Here is a 19984-nt window from a genome sequence, read left to right on the forward strand (position 1 = left end):
GTAGTTTTTGTTCTTACTGAGTTGCATTACTTTTCTTTATTATTATTAAAAGAAATCATCCAGTCCTGATATTATCATTCAAAACCTATACATTTGATCCCATACTGTTACACCTGAAGACAGCAGGCACTAAAGTCTTGGTATAGCTGTTTCCCATGCCAAGAAATGCAGAGACATCATCACCCTGTCTTTGTCTCTTCCCAGGAGGTGGTGATGGCCAGGCTCTGTACCTCGATGCAGATCTGAACCATGGGAGAACCAGCCACTGCAACACTTTCAATAACCAGCCACTGTGCTCTGAAAGCTTCCAGATCTCCATCCTGGAGGTGTGGGGCTTCAGGGACACCATGAATGGTTGATGTGACTATCATTAATCAACTAGTTTTTCAGTTGTCCAAGGATTCCCAAGGTAAATTCAAATGCAGGAGCTAAGTTAGAACATCCTTTCTGCTGGGCTCAGTGCTGCAAGTCATTCCTAAGTGGTGCACTCGGATGCAGGCCTAGTTGTTTACTCTTATTTTATTTAAGGCAGGTCAAGTTGAAGAAATGTATCTGGTTAACTCCTTGTCCCTTTACCTCTAGAGATCTGTATTCAGGGACTGTTGGTAAAAATGAAAATGTGATGGGTTCAGACCCATGCTGGATGGATACAGATCCCAGTCATGGGATAGGTTTGAGTCCACAGCCCCTCAGAGGCACAGCCCTGGCTGAGCTGTGCTGCAGAGCTCTGAGCCAATTCTACCAGTACCTGGCCTGAGCCAGGAACATCAAATGTCTGCTCACAGGGAGCACTAGTGACCTCAGATTTGACATAGAACAAGTAGTTCATAAAATCACTGCTCTCCTATGAGCAGACTTTGTGCAGACAAATCAGTATCATTAAGTTAGGAAGCTCTCCATTCACACCAAAACCATGATTGTTGATCTTCTTATACAAAACCTTTGACATGTTCCAGTTGCATTTGTTTGAGCAGTCTGCCTGTGAGAAAGGCATCCAAGCTGGACAGTGTTATCTCCCAAGTCTTGATTTTGTTTACATTCCTATTCCGTATCAGAATGATGACTTCAGAGTGACTCCCTGTGTCAGGCAGCTGAGAGCCAGAGAGTGTCTGCAGTGCTCAGAAATATTCCTTTCCTCATCTTTCCTGGGAGCTGAAATGAAGCTTTAAATCTGAAAATAGCTGTGCTGATATCTCTGTGTGTTCGGGGAATTAGACATGGTGATAACCGGAACTTAATTCTCTCCCCACAAGTGAAGAAAGGAAGGCTGGAGGGAAATCTGGGAGTGAAGGAGTGTCCCGGGAGAACTGGAGGCAACACTGTTTCTCCAGATGTCTTCCCAGTGATGAGATCCTTGAGGAGAAGTTAACAGTTTCAGTCCTGTATGTTGTGGCAGGGTTTGGGTGATGCAAAGAGGCTTTGCTCATTCCTGAGCATTCCTATGTTCTCTGCAGGCCTGCCCTGTGGCATGTGATGTCTGGAGGCAATTCCCCAGTGTCTTTATCCAAAAATTGCACTAGCTGTTGTGGAACTTCTTCCACATGAAGCACAAATACATAAACATCAATGAATAGTCCAGAGCATACAACAGGATGCCCAAAGCTTCAGTGAGTAACTCACTAGTAAGATTTATCACAACAGGGAAAATGAAGGGAAAGAGAAATTGCTGATTTTCTAAACAGTTCAATCTAAAAAATTGCTGTAGAGTGGGATTGCTACTTAATGTTATTGCTACTTAAGCTTAAAGTTCACTAAAAGGAAAAAATAAAAACTAATAATGTTAAAAGCTAGGCTGGACAGGGTCACATTCATATTCAGAGGTCAGAGGTGATGTTTTGGTCATGTTGGCTTGTCCAGCTTGCCAGCCTTGACAGTACCTCATGGCTTGGTAAAGAGTTGTCTCTTGCAAAGTATGTGAACAAACTCAGCAAAAATAAGATTTGCTGCTTAAGGTGCCATTTTGAATTTTTGTCAAAATAACTCTTTGAAAAATTATCCTATGTGCAGAAAAATTTAAAGATGTCTTTTGCACCGTTTGATTTGCAGTGGATTCTCTCACCCTGTCTGAGAGTCAGCACTGGGCCTCCCAAGTTTTCCTCCCTCCCACGCTGGGAGTTCTGCCCAGTTGTGTTTTCTCAGGTTTTCCAGAAGCTTGATTGAACTGCGAGAGGTAATTCAGTTATACTGATGTATTTTGATGTGGAAGAACTCAGCCTTATCTGGCTTTTTGCAAACTCTGCCTGATGCTGCCTTCTATTTTTCCAAGCCACCCATGTCACTTTGCCCTTGCAGGTATCCCACAAGCTTCCTCTGACAGAAGAAATAATTCCAAAAGTGTAGGTTCTCCTTAGTGTAGGTAGGATTTCAGGTTTTTTTGCATCTCCTCTTTTGAGCTAGTCTGAGGAGGTGCCCTTGGGAACAAATAACAAGTCAGAAACACAATAGTATTAATTTCCAGATTGTTGTCAGAAATTCCCTGGAGCTGTGTGTTGGTAGGATTTGGGGGAGTGTAATGTTCTACTCCAAATGAATAAATTTTATCTGCAAAAACTTGGCTGCACCTGGCAGTGTGATGGGATTGCCTCGCTCCCATCCCTGCCAGATGCCACTATGTCAATACCTTGTCTTAAGCCGTGTCTAAGAAACATTCCTCAGAAACATGTTCCTTTCCCTGCTCTGTTCTTGGTGCACAGTGATTTGGGTGTTTGGAATCCAAAATAACTCCTGGTTGCTCAGAAACTCATCATAGGAAATCAGTGTGAGAAGCCAAGGAGCAGTACTGGACACCAGGCACGGGATTGGTTTGGCTTGATAAAGCACTGCCCTGCCACAGCCACCCTGTGGGGCTGCTCTGTGTGGTTTGAAGTGGAGTAGCCTGGATGAGCAGGAAGCTGCAGTAATCCAGGGAGAGCAGTTCTGCAGCAACTTCACACAGTCCTTGTGCTCAGTAAAAATGGATATTCCTTGTCATGTGCAAATCCTCAGCCATCATCCCCATTGTGGTTGTGAGACCCCTTAGAAGAACAGCGTTTTGACTTGGTCGTCTTTCCAGTAGCAAAGAGGCATTTTTCCTGTCTGTGTAGTTAATGGTTATTGCTGACCAACTGTATATCAAAGTCTGAACCCTTTGTTTCATGCAAAGCTCTTGAGGTGGAGGCCACAGGCTGGTTTTGAAGACAATGACTACAAGGGGCATCTTATCAGAAAGTGGTTTTCTCAAGTACTCCAGCCATGAAGTGCTTTAGTCAGTTGTTACTTGCAGCTCTGAACAGCTGTTGAAGGAGGCTGTAGTCCCTGTTTGTGGTCCTGCTGGCAGCAGTGAGTGCCAGAGTCACAGGCTGGGCCTTGGGCTGGGAGCTGTGGGCTGGGCATTGGCCGCCACAGTTCTGTGAGAGCGTCTGTGTTGTCCTGAGAAGCTGCTTTTTGCTTTGTCATATTCCTTGAAGGCAGAACAGATTAGAAACTCCTGACATCAGAAACCTGACTTCACTGTAAATAGCAGCCAAGCTGTTTGCAGGCCACAGGAACTGTATCCAGCTGCAGCCAGGCTGGACAGACTTCACTGCACCTGAGCTGTCTTTCGTGCAGCTCCTGCACTTTGGCACGCTCCTTCTTCTGATGAAGCACATTAATCAGTCTCCTGTTAATAGAGGTAAACTAGCAAAGGGAAGGGAAAAACTCTCCTTTTCTCTCTGGTGACATATCTGAAGTCAAAATGGAGTGGGAGCCAGTACTGTTCTTTGAAGAGTTAAACCATGCCAATAGAGATCTGTGGTGACCCACAGAGGGGTGACACGTGCAGATCCACCAACTGCTCTTCGTGTGTGTATTGAAATTGTGTACTTTGTCCTTGGAAATCCATCTTCATTTTTGGTGGGGCGTGATCTCCTCTGCCCATAGGGACACTGATGCCACAGCCAGGAGCTGACCCACGACCGTGGCGCTGCGAGAGCTCAGCTCCTGCGAGTGACACTGAGTCAGGCTGTTGGGTACAGCCGAGGCGTGGGCACCTGGCTCTTCTGCAGCTCTCTGTCATGAATTTCAGACTATTCATAGTCAGGTTGAGTGTGTGTGTACTATTTGGGGTGATGTTTTTTTCAGATGAGTGGTGATGTGCTGCTGAGTTGGTTTTCTACCCTATCTTGGAATCACTGCCCTACGTCAATGGTATTTTTGTCACTGTGCAGAATCTTGGATTATATTAAAGGTATTTGACTGTGGAGGCTGCTAGCTTTGTCCTTTGTTCTGATCTTTTCCTTCCTGTAGAGCTCATAGCAAAAGGCACCCTGAAACTGAGAGAAACCTTGGAGCATGTGTTCTCTGACAGAACTCTCGCTGCGATGAGGTGGTTACACGGTTCCTGATCATTTTGGATCTCACAACACTTCCCCGAGATCAGGTGTCAAACTGACTGTGAAGTCTCTAGATTGGCAAATTCTGACATGAGCTTTCTTCCCTTTGCAGGGCCAGGGAGCATGGTTTGCCCTGATGCCATGAAGATTTTTGCCCTTTCTTTTATACCCCTGTTATACCTTTTTACAGCTTCTGTACTCCCAGTGCTTTTTGCCTACATTCTGGGACTCAACATTTTAGAAGCTTCGTAGCCAGGGATCAGTGTGCCCCAGACCCCAAGGTCCTCTCCAGAACACATTCTGTAAACCAAGATAGAACCATCCAGGGGAAGGTTCCTTGGGGAGGGGGACTCACTTGAGCCTCTCACTGGGGAATCTTTGATAGATCTGCTAATTAGTAAAGCCTATAATGTTATACCCAATGTTGGGGGAACACACGGGAGGAGAGAGACACAGAGACACAGGGATAGACTCGACGGGGTGCATCTCGATGCATATGACCTGGACGTGTGCACCTAAGGATCCTTAAAAATAAATACCAAGGTAAAATCCCTTTTCCCCTTCTAACCGTGTATGACTCCTGATTTTAAGACCAAGAAAAGGCATCAGCCCCAGCCTAGGTTTAAAATGGAGCTTAGGGGTGTCCTCTGGCCACCAACATCTGTAAGTCACAATCAGACCATGCAGTGACCAAGGATGTGAATGAAAAATGTGGAATTCCACTAAATTTGGGAATTTAAACTGCTGTCAGGCTGAAGGGATTTGGGTTTTTCCCCCAAAAACCTCCCACCCCACTCTATCCACCTCATACACAAATCTGGCCTTCCCGTGCTGCTGTACATTTCCAAGAGCAGAGCTGTGGTTTAAGGCAATGCAGTGTGGAAAAGGCATTGCTGAGCTGGCAGAAACAATTCCCAGATGATTCTCCAGCCAGCTCTGCACTGCCAGGAGGTTTGCTGCACAGGAAGCCCATGGCCACTAGAGGTTCCTCTCAGCCTGGTCTTGTGCCTCCCTCACCAGTAAATCCCTCCTTGCAATCCAAAAGGGCTTTCTTCACACGGTTTCCAGAGGTGACCTGAGCCCTAAATACCATAAATCACAATTTTACAGCTCCCTTAAAGGCTGTAAACTTAATCACGAAGTGCTTAGTAGCAGGAAGGTGTAAGTGAGGGACCGTGAGGAGCTGAGCAGTGCTGGCAGCTGTTTTGGGACCTCACAGCTGCTGTTAAACCCAGTGGCTGAGACCTGAGAGGGGAATGTGCTTGATTGCATCAGGCAGCAGAAGTTTGGTGTCTTGCCTGGAAAGCATGGTGGTGGGAAGGTCCTGGATGATGTCTCAGGGCTGGTAGCAGCTGCAGGAGCCTGAACTGGAGAAGGAGGGCTGTGCTGCTGCAGTGTGAGAAGGGCCTGATGTTTGCCAGTTGTGCTTTTCTTCCTGGATTTGTACAGGCTTTTTTGTAAATGTCTCAGACACCTGCTTCCTTGAGAGATGTTTTATAACCAGCTGTGACACAACATTGCCTCTGGCAGCAAATTTCAAGGGTTTCCTGCTTTTTCAAGCTCCTCACTGGGTGTTTCCAGCCCTGCACTGCTATCACCCTTCCCAGGCACTGCTGTGGGTGCAGAGCCCGTGCCTGAGCCGCTGGGTGGGTTGTGGCTCTGCTCCTTGGCTATGCTCTGGTGCCAAAGGCTGCTGCTGACTGATTTCAGACCACACAAACAGCTCTTGGGTGGAGCTGGGTCCGGACTTCAGCTGGGGAAAAGCGGAGTGTGTTTGTTCCTGCCTTGCAAACCTGCTGCTGGCTGCTACTGGGCAAGGGCAGATAAGGCACCAGGACTGTCAGCCCTGCCCTGAACCCTCCCATTGCTGACACAGCTTCAGTCCGTGGCCTGCATGTTGAGTCACCTCCCTTTCCATGGTTAAATGTCCTCCAGAGTTATGGCTGTGCCCTCTATGTGCCATTGACTGAGGGGTTTCTGACTGGGCTCATCCTCCTGATCCCTCAGCCGTGAGATGAAGGAGGCAGCTCTGGAAACCCATGGGGAAAAGTGCAAGCCCAGCAAGCCAGTGATCAGTACCTCATCCTCCCAGTCTGCGTGATGCTCTGTCCCGTAAATGACTGGAAGTACACGTTTTCAATCCATGAGCATTCTGGCATTGGCTGCACCAGCTCAGCAGCCCAGCTGGCTGCAGCTAGAACTCTCCTGCTGGGGCACAGCCTATTCCTCTTCCTTAAGCGTCCTCCTTGTGCTGGGAAATTCTCCTCCTTAAACTTCTCCAGGTTTATGTGAAGACCCACTCTTGCCCCCTCACTCTCTGAAGCTCTTGGCTGTGCTGCAGGGAACCAATCCCCCTCCCAGAACATTTTTTTTTCCCTTTTGCATCCTTACCTGCTGCAGGGGTCTGAGTACACTGTGCTTGGCACACTCAGCTTGATGAGGCTCTGAATTCAAGCCCAAGAAAGACCACAATTCAAACGAGGTTGGCGGCTCACTGTGAATCCTGCAGAGCAGCAGCTTGTCCAGTTTTGTTCAAGGGAGGTTTAGGGCTGAAACTCCACCAGCTGTCACTGCTGAGCTGGGTCGAGGTGTACATCCATGGGCTTCTTGCACAGCAAATCACACCTGCCTGAGGATAGCTCTGCCAGCTCCAGCAGCACAAGGCCAGTGGCCGTGAGGTTCCTGCTGAGCTGTGGTGCCCTGCAGCCCAGGTTCTGGCAGCCAGCTGGCAGGAGGGGCACATCTGCATCAGTCCTTGGCACCCCGGAGCTTTGCCATGATCAGCTGTGTGTCTGTGGCACAGCACTCCACAGCCACCTGCTCCCCTCAGCTGGACCACAGGGTAACCCTTGGGCACGCTGGAACAGTGGAACTAGGCTTCCTCTCTGCCTCCACAGCCAAAATGCTGCAGGACTTCCCCATGGCCACACTCAAACCAAGTTATTGGGGAAAGGAGCAGCAGTGTCTCAGAGATCTGAATTTCCCCAGGTTTGGCTGCCTGTTTCACAGAACCGGGCAGCAAACTCCAGCACTGCGTCCCACAGGGAAGGGCTGGGGCAGGGCTGGAACCCTGCTGGGGAGCAGAATCCCGCCCAGTTACCCACCTTTGAGCCAAAGCCAGAGGAAAATGGATTTCAGCAGTTCAACAGCTCACAGAAATACTTGTGGATGCTCCTGTAAGGATCTGCCTAACCACCAGTCATAACCCCTCTCTCAGGTTAATTGGACTTTTCTTGTACTCCAGAACACCAGCCACAGCTCCTGCAGGGTACTGTGCTCTTGTGGGGCAAAGCATTTCCCAGAGTCATGGCTTTCCTTGCAGCCCACCATGTGTTGTGCCCCAGGGTTGACTCCAGCTTGGAAACTGAACTCAGCAGTTCAGCTGAGTTCAACTTAAGAACTGCAGGGCCACAGCTCCCAGAACTCCTGAGACCCATCCTGTGCGGGTCTCCTCAGGATGGCTTTCTTCCCTCATGAGCAATAACAGACTCACGAACAGATTTTTGAAATTGCAGAAGTGGAAACCACAGGAGGAATAACTGACTCACTGAGGAAATCTTATTAATGTCTTTGACAGAGCCTTGGGGTGGAGGCAGGGGCAAGTTAGGGCTTTCCAAGGAAGTGTGGGAGCACCTCTCCAGACCAGCTGCCTGCCTTGTGCTCTGCCCTCTGACAGTGTTGGAGATGCCTCCAGCTCAGGCTGGCCTCTTGGGGAGCATTTCTAGCCCATATTTAGGAGGGAAATGTGCTACTCCTTTGGCTGGTAGGAGCAGATGTTTGCTCCGGCCTATTCTCTGGATCAGAACCGGTTCCAGCTCCTGTGCTGTCCTGAGAGCTGTTTGCAAAGAAGAGGGTCCAGGGCTGCCCAAAGGAAGTGGAAGGGCAGGCTCTTGTCCCACAAACCAGCACAAACACGCTCCAGGCAGAAGCTTTTGGCCTGAATGGTCTCATGACCTCTGCCGAGGTCCGTCCCTCATGCGGCTGGAGCCCGCTTGCTGGGGCTGGATCCGTGTTTCCTTGTACACACAACAAGGGTACACCCCAGTCAGCTCCTGCCCTGCCTTTACGCTGGTGTTCTGAGGCAGGGAATGTTTTTAAGGGTTTAATATTTAATCTGCACCCTACTGAAGAGGAGAACTTGTAGAGGTTACAAGAGCCTGGGAGATGGCTGCTCAAGGTCCTCATCCTTCCCAAGCTCTGTGTGCCTCCAGCCTGGGAGGTTTTCAGAAGGGCGGTGATGTGAAATCCAGGGATGTGAATCCATGTGAAAAGCCACTTGCCAGGGATGATGAAAGGCATGATGAACATCCCCCTCCAGGCAGGAGAGCTGCACTGCAAGCACGGGGAAGAGGGAAAACCGGGAAGGTTTGAATTTCTGGGCAGTTTTCTGCAGAAACACTGCTCTGGGTCACGCAGGAGCAGCCGTGTCCAACAGCGAGCCCTTGTGGCCCCAGGCACTGCCACAGCAATGCCCGTCCCCCTGGTCACACCAAGGCTGTGGGACCAGCTCTGCTCTTCCTTATGCATGGGATAAGGATCTCCCTTCTCCCAAGGCTGCAGAAATGGGGATTATCCAACAGGTCCCACTTGATGTCTGGAGCTGTCCCCTGAGGAGCCCTGGCCCCAAACAACCCTGGTGTTCTCCAAAGGACCTTATCCTGAGCCCATCCTCCCTGCTGCTGGTCCCTCACCATCACCAAACAACCACGGATGGATCTGTCCATCCCCCATCCTGGGGGCCAGAAATCCCTATATCCCAATCCCAAATGTTCCTTGCTGCCCTTCCTGCGGGCTGTGCACGCCCAGGGCTCCCTGGTGAGATCCAGTGCATCAAGCTGCCGCCTCCCCCCCAGCGGCCCCAGCCGGGAGCTCCGTGCCCGCAGCTCCCAGTGAGATGCAGAGATCTCCATCCAAAGGCTGCTCCAGCACTCGGGAGCTTTCCTGCAAGCATGGAAATGGGGAGGGAGAGCTGGACCACGAGGATGAGAAGTGCCCAGGGAACAAGCAGTAGCTGGGGTGAGCCAGTGCCTCAGCAGATATTACTAATACACATGCACAGGCATTCTGAAATAACGAGCTATTCCTGAGCTCAGCTTCCCCGTGTGATCCTGTGTCAGCTGATGGGAAAAAATCTCTGGACGGAAGAAACGGCTGTTCCTTGGAAAGGCCTGGGGCTGCACAGGCCATCCCTCGCCTCTGGGCTCAGCCAGCCTGGAGCCAGCTGTGTGTGAGGGACGGGTGAGGACAGGGCCTTGGGAAGATGGAGGAGGGACCAAACTGAGATTTGGTTGAGGTGTTTGGCTGGGTGGAGGCTCCCTGTCCTGATCTTAGATACGGGGCTGCAATCTGATCACAGTCCCCTGTGCTGAAGGGAGGCGTCCTCCCTTTCCCAGCACAAGCCAAGAGTGTCCAGCCACTTTCTCGCTCCAGGGAGAGGAGAGTGTTTGGGAGAGGGGAGTCCAGTGCAGGACCAGGCTGCGAGGACATCATGTGGCTGCACTCATCCCGGCTGTCTCTGGTTTCCATCAGGGACTAAAGGTGATGGTGTTTCCCCCTCTCCCAAAAGGAATCACAAAGCTGGTTTTATGCCTGCAGTAAAACCTCTTGGTTTTTTAATCCCTCAAAGCAGTGCTGGAAAACACGGTGCTTGATTGTCACCTTTAGTGTCCCCTGGGCTTTGTGCCATGTCTGTCCTTACCTTTGGCTTTCTGAACAATGCCTAAGCTTTCTGAAGTAATAAATAAAATATATAAAGTCAGCTTCTTTTAATCTGTTCAACATATGCTGCCCTTTATTTCTGTGCTGTACTTAGGGGGTATAGTTGAAAGAGGAACTGATTGTTTTCATATGTCCCCCACATCTTTCCACTGAGTCTCCTCTCCCTCTTCCCCTTTCCTGAGCCAACATCCCTGTATGATCTTTTGTCATCTGCAAACGCTCTTGCCCTTTTCATCTGCAGCCACTGAACTTTGCCATCTTGGCTGTGTCTCCTCCAAAACTCAGTGGTTGATGCAGCCATGGCTCCACCCCAGCAAGGAGCCCAAACTGAAGCTGTCTCTGCAGTAGACAATGCCTGCAGAGCCTGTGACAGCTGCCTGTGGTCAGCAGTGGCCAGTGACACCTGGCCTGTACCAGCCATGGTGTGGCCACATGTCCTGGGGTCATTTCTGGGCCCCTCATGACACAAAAGACATGGAGGGGCTGAGGCATGACCAGAGAAGGGAACAGAGCTGGGGAAGGGGCTGGAGCCCCAGGAGCGGCTGAGGGAGCTGGGAAAGGGGCTGAGCCTGGAGCAAAGGAGGCTCAGGGGGGACCTTGTGGCTCTGCACAAGTCCCTGACAGGAGGGGGCAGCCGGGGGGGTCGGGCTCTGCTGCCAGGGAACAGGGACAGGAGGAGAGGGAACGGCCTCAGGCTGGGCCAGGGGAGGTTCAGATTGGATACTGGGGAAATTCCTTCATGGGAAGGGTGGTCAGGCACTGGCACAGCTGCCCAGGTAGTGATGGAATCACTGTTCCTGAAAGTGTTCAAGAAGCAAGTATGCTTAGGGAATTTGGGATCATGGTTTAGTGGTGGCCTTGGCGGAGCTAGGGTAATGCTTGAACTCAATGATCTCAGCTGTCTTTTCCAACCTAAGCAATTCCATGATGGATGGGCAGCCTAAAAAGCACTGGAAAGCAGAGGACTGGGCTTTGGAAACCCTGGGGCCATGATGCAGATCTGCTGCTTTGGTGGCATTGAGGTGAGCAGGTCCATGCCACACTAACTTCTCCTATCAAATATCATCTTTCTTGGGTGTTTCAGCCCCAAGGGCAGCACATCCCCTGCCAGCAGTGGTGGGCATGGGCTGAGGCCTGGGATGTACCTGTAACACAAATGTAAATGGCCAGCAGGAATCTGCAGGTGACCAGCTGCCCCCACTCTACTGAAAACTTGAACTGGAGTCTCTGGTGGTCTCTGAATTTCCCTGTGGCCTGTTCTCTTTGCTAGGATAGGTCTGAATAAGGCCATCTTTGACTGGGCATGCCGGAGGTGTTGGATGCCACACCCGCGGTCCATGATGAGCTGGGCAGAGGAAATCCCAGTCAGCCTCTGGCACAGAGCAGAGGGGAGCGACAGCCCTGGGGGTCCCGCCTGGGTCTGCCTCCACTTCTGGCTGCAGCAGCTGGAGACACTCAGTGCTCTGTCCCCTCTGCAGTGTGTGCAGGGCTGCCCCAGCCACCTCGGCGGACAAATCCCAGCCTTAGGGCTGGGCTGGTGGGGAAATCTGCATTTTTTTCTTCTCTGTCCTGCCAGGGCAGCTCTAAAATGCCATCTCCTGGGGCTGGGTATGTCCCTGGCTGCAGGCACCAGCACTTTGGTCTCCAGAGTGAAGTAAAGAAATTCAGCCAAATTAAATTTAATAAAGAATTAGATTTTATTCCGCGGCCAAAAGATCGGTCACACAGAAAGCCACGATCAAGAAAAGCAGCTCGGAGCCCGGGGTCAGAGCTGGGTGAACACGCACAGATCTGATCTCTATCGCACCAGAGCTCCCAAGTACACGGGTGCTGCTTCGGCTGGTCCCTTCTTATACAGTTCTTGGGCAGAGTCCGAATTAATTCTGTTCTTCTCACAATTTAGCATATTCATGATGTTTTCTTGTCCCGAAGTTGGGCTGCACAAAGCATTTCCCAGGTCTGATGAACTGTCCATCTTTGGTGATGAATTTGTCTGTCTCCGATTCCTGGAACCCTCAATGAAGTTCCCGGAATGTCTAATTCCTTCTCGGCTGAGATGTAGATATCAGAAGATAGTGATCAAGTCATAAGGTGATAAGATCCAATCCCACCTGAGGTGGAATCCTCACCTATTGATTACTTTTGTGTTGAAAGAACTTTCCTTTTCGACTCCTCCAGTGATGTAAAATTTTTCTCTCAGCCAGGCTGATGGGGGGTTTTGAAACTCTGGCTCTGTATAGTTTCATTACAGTTCATTTTTATACATAACAGCGCGAATTACAGACTTCATTTATAACAAGAGGCTTAGAGGAGAAGGCGGCACGTGAAGCCGGAGATAGGACAGACCCTGAGAGCTCAGACCAGCATAGCCGATCTCAGGATATGAATTTTGGGGTTGGGTGAGCATTTCTTGTAGCCCAAGAGGAACAGAAACTCCCTCCCACTGCCGCAGCCTTTCCTGCATTCTCGCTGTCTCGCTCCTTCCCAACGAGGTGCCCGTTCCAGAGGAGGTGCCCGCGCTCTTGGAGAACGGGCGCTGGTCCCCGCAGCCGCCAGCGGGTGCCGCGGGCTGCCCGGCCCGGGCGGGGCTCGGATAAGCAGATGTCACCTCATCCCCATGATGAGCCAACTGTCCTCTCGCCACTGGCGGGACGCTTCACAGAGGGGGTTGGAGGAGAGGAACTGCCTGCAAGGGAGATGCCAAACCCTGGAAACACAAAAATTACGCTTAAAATAAAAAGGTCTCGTGCCTTTTTGCTCGGCAGCAGCTCCGGGGGCAGCCAGGGCTTCGCTTTCCCCAGCAAACCGAGCAAGGAAACAACAGCCCGAGAGGGACATAACCGTAACAAAGGAAACACATTCCTTCTGCCATTCAGTTTGTCTTTCCTCAAACAAAGCGATAACCGAGTGCTGGTTAAGTTGACTCACCCGCAGCATTTCAGGCTGGGTGATCCTGGGCAGCGCGGACATGGCCAGGAAAGGCACCGGCTGCCACATGCTCGGCCCGGCCGTGGGGCAGGGAGGCGAGGCCGTGGGATGTCCTGCCCCATTATGGACTAACGGGGGCTGCCAGGGGCCAGGGCACAGCGCCCGTGGTCTCCGTGGCCAGGCAGGGTGAGATTGGGGCGCTGCCAGCACCCACACCCAGAAGTACATCTGCAGAAAAACTGCTTGCCCCAACCCATGCAGAGAACAATTGCTGGGGACAATCTGACCCTGTTTTGGCGAATTTCTTCACCCAGTCAAAAATATCCTTCTCTAAGTGTATTAGTCAAGCCTACCAGAGAATGCGTGCAGGAGCGGGGTGGGAGGTGGGGATAACACTGCATCCGTGAGCTGCAGAGGACAGGAGCTTCAGGGGCTCCCAGACAGCTGCCACTGAGCTGCCACTGGCACCAGCACCTTCTCAGTCTCATCTCCAGTTCTTGAGGGGTCCATAGGCATGGGAACCCTGGAGGAGAGGCCGGCAGGCACGGCATGGCAGCATGCCAGAGGTGATGCTCCGTCAGGCTGCAGGAGCCAAGGCTGGAGGAGCCACAAGCACAGCAGCTGTGTAGGAATACCTGAGAAGTGCCAGAGGGATTGGATTTAATTTGCTAATTGGTAGTGAGGACTCTGATACAAGCTGAGTGAGGCAGGGAGGGGAGGGGAGACTCCTGCCCCGGTGCATCTCGGGGCAGCAATTCTTCAGCACCTCGTGCTCAGCAGCTCTGCAGGAAGGTGCTGTTCTGCCAGCCAGCCAAGAGTTTATCTCCCTCCCCACCTGCCAGCTCCACGGGCCAAGGGAGAGCTGGCAGCACAGAGAAGAAGCAGGTTGTGTGGGCAGAGCCATGGCACTGTCCCAGCTCAGTGACGAAGGTCAGATTGGGAGCAGCCCAGCACATGGTTCTGAAGCAGCTCCCACCCAGGCAGCAGAAGCCCTCACCAACCTGGGGTTTCTCCCCAAAACTGAGTGTAATGACTCAAAATCGTCCTTCTCTTCCTCCTTGGTGCCCTGTGGCTACCTATTCTCAGCATCTGGCAGTAGCTCCATCCTCAAAAAGGTTGTGGCACCTTGGGCCTGGATTTGTCCTGCCACATCCTGTCCCCAACATGCTCCTCTCCCTGTGTCCCCAGGGCAGCTCCCAGGGCAGCAGGAGAACAGCCACAGGCAGGAGAGTGCCAGTGGCCCCCAGGCTGGCTCCAGGCTCTGTCTGTGGGGTGGTGTCTGCCATGGAAGATAACAAATACTGTCTGCTCCCACAAGCCTCCGGCAGGAAAACCCCATGGCTGGGAGACTCCAGTGCCGGACGAGCCCGAGCACTGGGTTTGTGCTTCTCTGGGTGTCTCTGCACAGCCCACACATGGCTCCCAGCCACCAAGCATCCTTCCCACGCTGCATCCCCGTCTCACCAAGCATCACGTCTCCAAAACTGCCTCTCCAGGATATGTCAGCTGTTTCAGGCCCCCGTTTGCAGCTCAGCTTCCCAAAAACCAGGTGTGGGGTATGGTGGGAGGTTGGTGTGCTGGCTCGCAGTGTCTGCTTCCAAGAGCTCCTGGATGCAGCGTAGGGACAGGCTCTGTGCTGGGAAACCACAGTGGCTCCTCCTAGAAATGCAAACCCTGTGACTGGGGACTGAAAATCTGTGACAGCACTGCAGGTGCAGCCTGCGGGTTGCTGAAGAGTGCCAGGGGGGAAAGGGGCATCCCATGCAGAGCCCACCTGAGGCCAAGAAATTCCTGCATTTTCCATGGGTAAAGGTGAAACCAGCCGGTGATGCCACAATGGAGAGAATCTCCCAACCAAGCAGCAGGAGCCACACGACTTTCACCAGTAACTATAGCAACCCAGAGCAAATAAATGCTATTTTCAAACCATGGGCAGAACCTCCTCATGGGAAGCCCTGGCTGATCCCCACTGCCAGCTGAGTGCTGGGAGCCAGCATGGATGCCCTGTGGAAGGAAGGATGAAGACCAGCCCCACACACACCCCAGTGTGTGGTCCTGGAGAGACCCCTGAGAGGGCATTTCAGGAAAAGGATGGCAGAAAAAACCCAGCTTTTCTCCACACCATTCCCAGGAGCTGAAGAAACTGTAGGAACATGGATATTTCCCTGGCTGCATTCACACACAAGCACAGCACAGAAAAGGGGAGGATCAGAGGGTTTATATAGGATAGGAAAGTCCTGGACAGAGAGATGACAAGGGAAAGGGATTGGATCAGGGTAGTTGGGGATAGGATAGGATAGGATAGGATAGGATAGGATAGGATAGGATAGGATAGGATAGGATAGGATCAGAGGCCCCTGATTGCCTTATCAGGAAGTCCAGCACCAGGAATATCCCAGGTAAGAGTTAACAGCTCAGGGGAGGGCATCAATTAAGCTCTTCCCAAACAGAGCAAGAGAAACCCCACTTGCAAACAGCCCAAAGTCCTGACTGAGGGAGGGAGGAGGAGCTGGGCCCCCAAGCCCCGTGACTCCTGCCCTGTGATTTCGGTGAGACACCACAGCAGACACTGAATGAGGAAGTGTTCCACAGGGTTTGCTCCATGGCTGGCCGGTGCTTGCTGCCGAGGCCAAGGGCAATGCATCCACTGCCAGACCCACCTTTCCCATTCCCAATCCCAGCACCATCTTAGCTCCACTGAGTCCATCAGACCTCCTGACCAAAAGCCCACCTGGGCTTGTCCTGAGATGAGCTGCATTTTTAACACCTTAACTCCAAATCCTCTCATGGCACCCAGGGTACCAGAGCATTCCCTGCCAAAGCACCTCTGTCCTGTAACAGCTCCATGCTGGCACCTCTGTGCCCAGACCTGTCCTGCAGGGGCAGGGTGCTCCCAGCTGGCTTTCCAGACCCCTTCCACCCTGCTTTGTGACATGGGCAAAACCACCAGCATTGCTGTGGCTTTTAGAAACAGATTCCCTGGCAAACAGCTGCTCCAACTTGCCAAAAACCAGCTGGGTCAGCAGCCCTGGAGTCCCACACAGCAGCATGGAGCAGCCAGTGTCTGGCTCCTGCTCACGGGAAGCAGCCAGCAGAAGCTGGAGCCCTCTGAAATTGCTCTCCAGGATGTTTGGTCCATGCACAGACAAGGCCCAGGGTGGTGGGAGAGTCATCTGCCACGAGGCCACTCAGAAAATACCCCCCAAAAGTGGTGGCACCTATAGCCTGCACCTGCTGGAAAGCCCACCTCATCCCTCTGCTCCTGCCTTGGGATGGGAACAGACAACCCAAAACCTCTCTTAGGCTGGGTTTGGTGTGGTGCCACGCCATGCCGTGCGGTTAATCCAGCTCAAAAGGAAAAGGCAGAACTGGAGGTGCCACCCTCACGTCCCCCGGCGAACGTGGGCGCGCTGGTGCCAGCCTGGCGCCGGGCGAGGGGGTGAGCGCCGGTTGCTGTGGGAACAGGAATTCGGCTTGTTCTGCATCCAGGCTCTGGCTCTTTGCCTTTGATGTTGTGTTCCCCTCCCAGTTTGCACTGAATTTTGTTCCCTCCTTCCGTTGCCCTTTCCCTGAGGAAGAAATACCCCTGCACCTCCACAAGGCAGAAGCAGAGCTGGCATGAGAGCCTTGATGTCCCCGCTGAGGGGTGGCAGGGGGACAGTGACATCCTGGGGAGGGCTGTGTATGTGCAGCAACCGTGGGGCCAGAACGGATCCAGGTTTGACTGAGAACCCCCAGCCAAAGGTGCCATCACTCCCAGGGCTGCAGGGGCCAGGGGACGCAGCAGCAGCTGCTGGTGCTGGGAGCTCCATGGTGCTCTAAACAGCAGCTTGTGGGAAGGACTTTAATTGCTCTCGGGTACCTGCTGCAACTCAGCAGGCATGACAGGGAGCCAGGCGAGGTCACACGTGCTGTCACTAGCATCCAATTTGTCCTTGCCCTCCTCTGGCCCACATGGGCTTTGTGCATCCCTGTGTCCACGCACTCCACCCGTCACAGCCACAGCCGGCCACCGGTGTGGGGCCATGGGCATCTCCGGGGGATGCTTGGCACGCGGTCCCTCCATTGGCCTGGTCAGTCCGGGGTGGCATGGAGAGAGTGAGGAGGACTGGGCAGTCCCAGGGGGATGAAAGGAGGTGGATACTCTCGTTTCCAGCACCTAGACCTTCCCTCTGTCACCCTTAAGAGTGTTGGCACTAGGATGTGGAGTGGGAACCACGCTATCTCCACCATGACCTCCGTGGCTCCACTTGCGTAGGAGGGGGCTGAATAAATACATGCCACAGGGAAAACATGAAATGCAATATTTTAAAAGGAAATTTTGTTGCCAAAAGCTTAAAAAATATCCTTTCTCTGGCAATTTCAGGTGAAACACAAACAATTTATTCGACCTTTAGTGCTGGAGAACTGAGACCGGGGGACATTGAGTGAGTCCCGAATGAAGAGCATGGGAGGAGGAGGAGAAAGAGGAGAAAAAGGAGAAGGAGGAGGAGGAAGAGGAGGAGGAGGAGGAGGAGAAAGGACAAGAGGGCTTGGCTCAAGGTGCTTGACCACAAGGCAGGGGCAAGGAGACTCCCAGCATCCCGCAGTTCCAAGGGTGGAGGGAGGGAAGCTCGGCCCTCCGGGTCCCAGCGCTCAGCCCCTCTGGAAGCACGGCGTCCCCAAAGCGTCACCACCGCCACAACTCGTGAGCTCGCAGCTACAAGGAGGCTCTTTGTTCGCCGGGATGGCCGCTCGCCGGGCGGGGATGGGGCCAGACGATCTGTGGGAAGCCGCCCGCCAGCGAGGGGCAGCGGGGCCGGGGCTCCGGCTGGCACGGAGCTGGCACAGCAGGAGGAGACGGCAGCATTATGGTGTGTGGGGCTGTGGAGCTGCTCCAGCGGCACCCACCGGGACCCGGGAGAGGCACGGAGAGGCAGCGGGTGCAGGCACAGGGGGAAGAGCATCCCCTAAGTGCTCCTAAAATCCACCCTGGGCCCTGGGTCCCTGCTCCAAATACTGATGCTGGTGATGCCCCAGTCTGCTGGTGTCCTTGGGGCTTTGAAGCTGTCAGCCAACAACACGACAGCACCCATCACCCGTGGATGAATTCCATGGGGCAAATGTCTGGGCTCATCCCTGCCAGCCAGGATGCTCGTGCCATTCTCTGTCTGGGCTCTGCACCCTGCAGGGTCCCCCCACTGCAGCCAGGCCGGGCACAGTGCTGGCAGAGATGCCCACTGCAGGTGAGGGCTGGTGGCAGCCTGGCCAGACCCAGCCCAGGGGAGCACCAGGAGGGCACAGCCCCGGGCACGAGGCTGGGATGAGGCACCAGGGCCCCACCTCCCCTCCCCAGCCCAAATCTGGTGAGCAAGTTGCCAATGCTGCCAATGCCTGAGGGGTGAGAAACTCACCCAGTGACCAATTGCTCCGGTCCTAGAGGGAGGGATGGTCCCCACAGCAGTGAAAGGTTAATTCAGGCTGCTGGAAACACTGCCAGCAGTGACAGCCACCACCACAGCGCGACAACAACGATGGCCACGCTGACAAAGAACAGGTCCCAGGGTGGAAAAGCAGCGGTGGAGGGAGTGGTGATGGTGGTGGCAGCGCTGACGATCGTGGTGCTGGTGGCAGTCACGATGGTGGCAGTGGGGATGCTGGTGGCAAGGGTGGCATTGATGCTGGTCATGGCAGTGGTGGCAGTGGTGGTGACAGTGCTGGTGACAGTGATGGTGGTGGCAGTGACAGTGGCAGTGGTGGTGGTGGTGGTGGCAGTGGCTCCACACATGGGATGCACAGCCCCTGCACCCGCCTCTGCCAGGGCTCAGGACAGGGTCCTCCTCTGTGGCTCTGACCCCAGCAGTGCCCCCAGCCCACTCCTCCTCTCTGTGCCTCCAGCCAGCCCCTGCCATGGTCCATGTGCTGGATGTCCCCAGGAAGACCTGGTGACAGTCTGCCACCAGAACATCTCCCTCTCAGAGCCAGAGTGCCCTGATGCCAGTCCCCAGCACATGCCAGCCGCCTCTGCCCGCTGCAGTGCCAGGGCCCTTTGTGCTCAAGCAGCAGCAAGGAATTTGCCAAAGTAAATCCTGTCCTCAGCTTCCCTGTGGGCTCTAAGGCTGAGGTGTCCAGAAAAGTGGCAAGAGGGGGGAAAAGGCAGGTGGCCCTTGAGTAATTAAGAGATCTGGTGCTGTGGGACATGGAAAGCTCAGCCAGATTTGTGGCAGCAGGAACTGTCAATGAACCCCCAAATCCTAGGTAACGGAATGGTATCAGTCACCCTTCCAGGACGGGCTGCAGGAGCATCCCTCTGGCATGTTTCAGGATGGGGCTGGCTCAGGGGAGTGCCTGCAGGAGAGAGCGGGTGGCAGAGCCTAGGCAGGGATGACACCGTGGTTCAGACCCAGCCCAGCCGCTCTCCTCCGGCCCACGGGAAAGGATGGGCCAGAGGCTGGTTGTCACATCCAAGAGAGAAGGTTCGATGGATGGGATGGGAGCAGAACTCCAACAGATGCTATTGGTACTGGACCGCAGGAGGATGTGGAGTGCAGGGGCTGGAATCCCCTAGAAGGGACCCCAAGCCAGCGAGGCCCCGTGAGCGCAGCTGATCCCTCATGGGAAGCCCACGACAGGTCCCCACAGCTCAGGAGACAGGGCCCTGACAGGGAACGGGGCACAGGATGCAGGCAGGGCACAGGATGGGCTGTGGGGCACACGGGACACGGCACACGGGGCGCATCGCGGGGGACGCAGCACCGGAACGCGGCAGAGGGACACGGGGATACGCGGCACAAGCCACGTCCTGGGATGGGGAACGGGGACACGGCCCGGGTGTCCTGCCGGGACACGACACACGGACACGACACGGGGATAGGACACGGGGATAGGACACGGGGATAGGACACACAGACAGGACAGGGGCACACGACACACAGACACGAGACGGGGATAGGACACACGGACATGACACGGGTATTGGACACACGGACACGACACGGGGATAGGAC

At 53.6% G+C, this 19984-nt stretch overlaps 1 protein-coding gene across 5 annotated transcripts in view; it reads left to right on the forward strand.

Moving 5' to 3' along the window:
* Positions 1 to 17479, forward strand: part of TBC1D24 (TBC1 domain family member 24) — a 46087-nt gene extending 28608 nt beyond the window's left edge. For 3 of the 5 annotated variants that reach the window (XM_082291843.1, XM_082291842.1, XM_082291844.1), the window contains one exon: positions 205 to 4214. In XM_082291843.1, coding sequence (XP_082147969.1) covers positions 205 to 359 — 155 coding nt within the window. In that variant the 3' untranslated portion in view covers positions 360 to 4214. Of the gene's footprint in view, positions 1 to 204; positions 4215 to 17364 lie in introns of those variants that run through there. The other 2 variants (XR_014226849.1, XR_014226850.1) reach the window with 2 other exon arrangements.
* Positions 17480 to 19984: the final 2505 nt, after the last annotated feature.

Source organism: Coloeus monedula, assembly GCF_965178545.1.
Source record: "Coloeus monedula genome assembly, chromosome: 16".
NCBI classification, from domain to species: domain Eukaryota; kingdom Metazoa; phylum Chordata; class Aves; order Passeriformes; family Corvidae; genus Coloeus; species Coloeus monedula.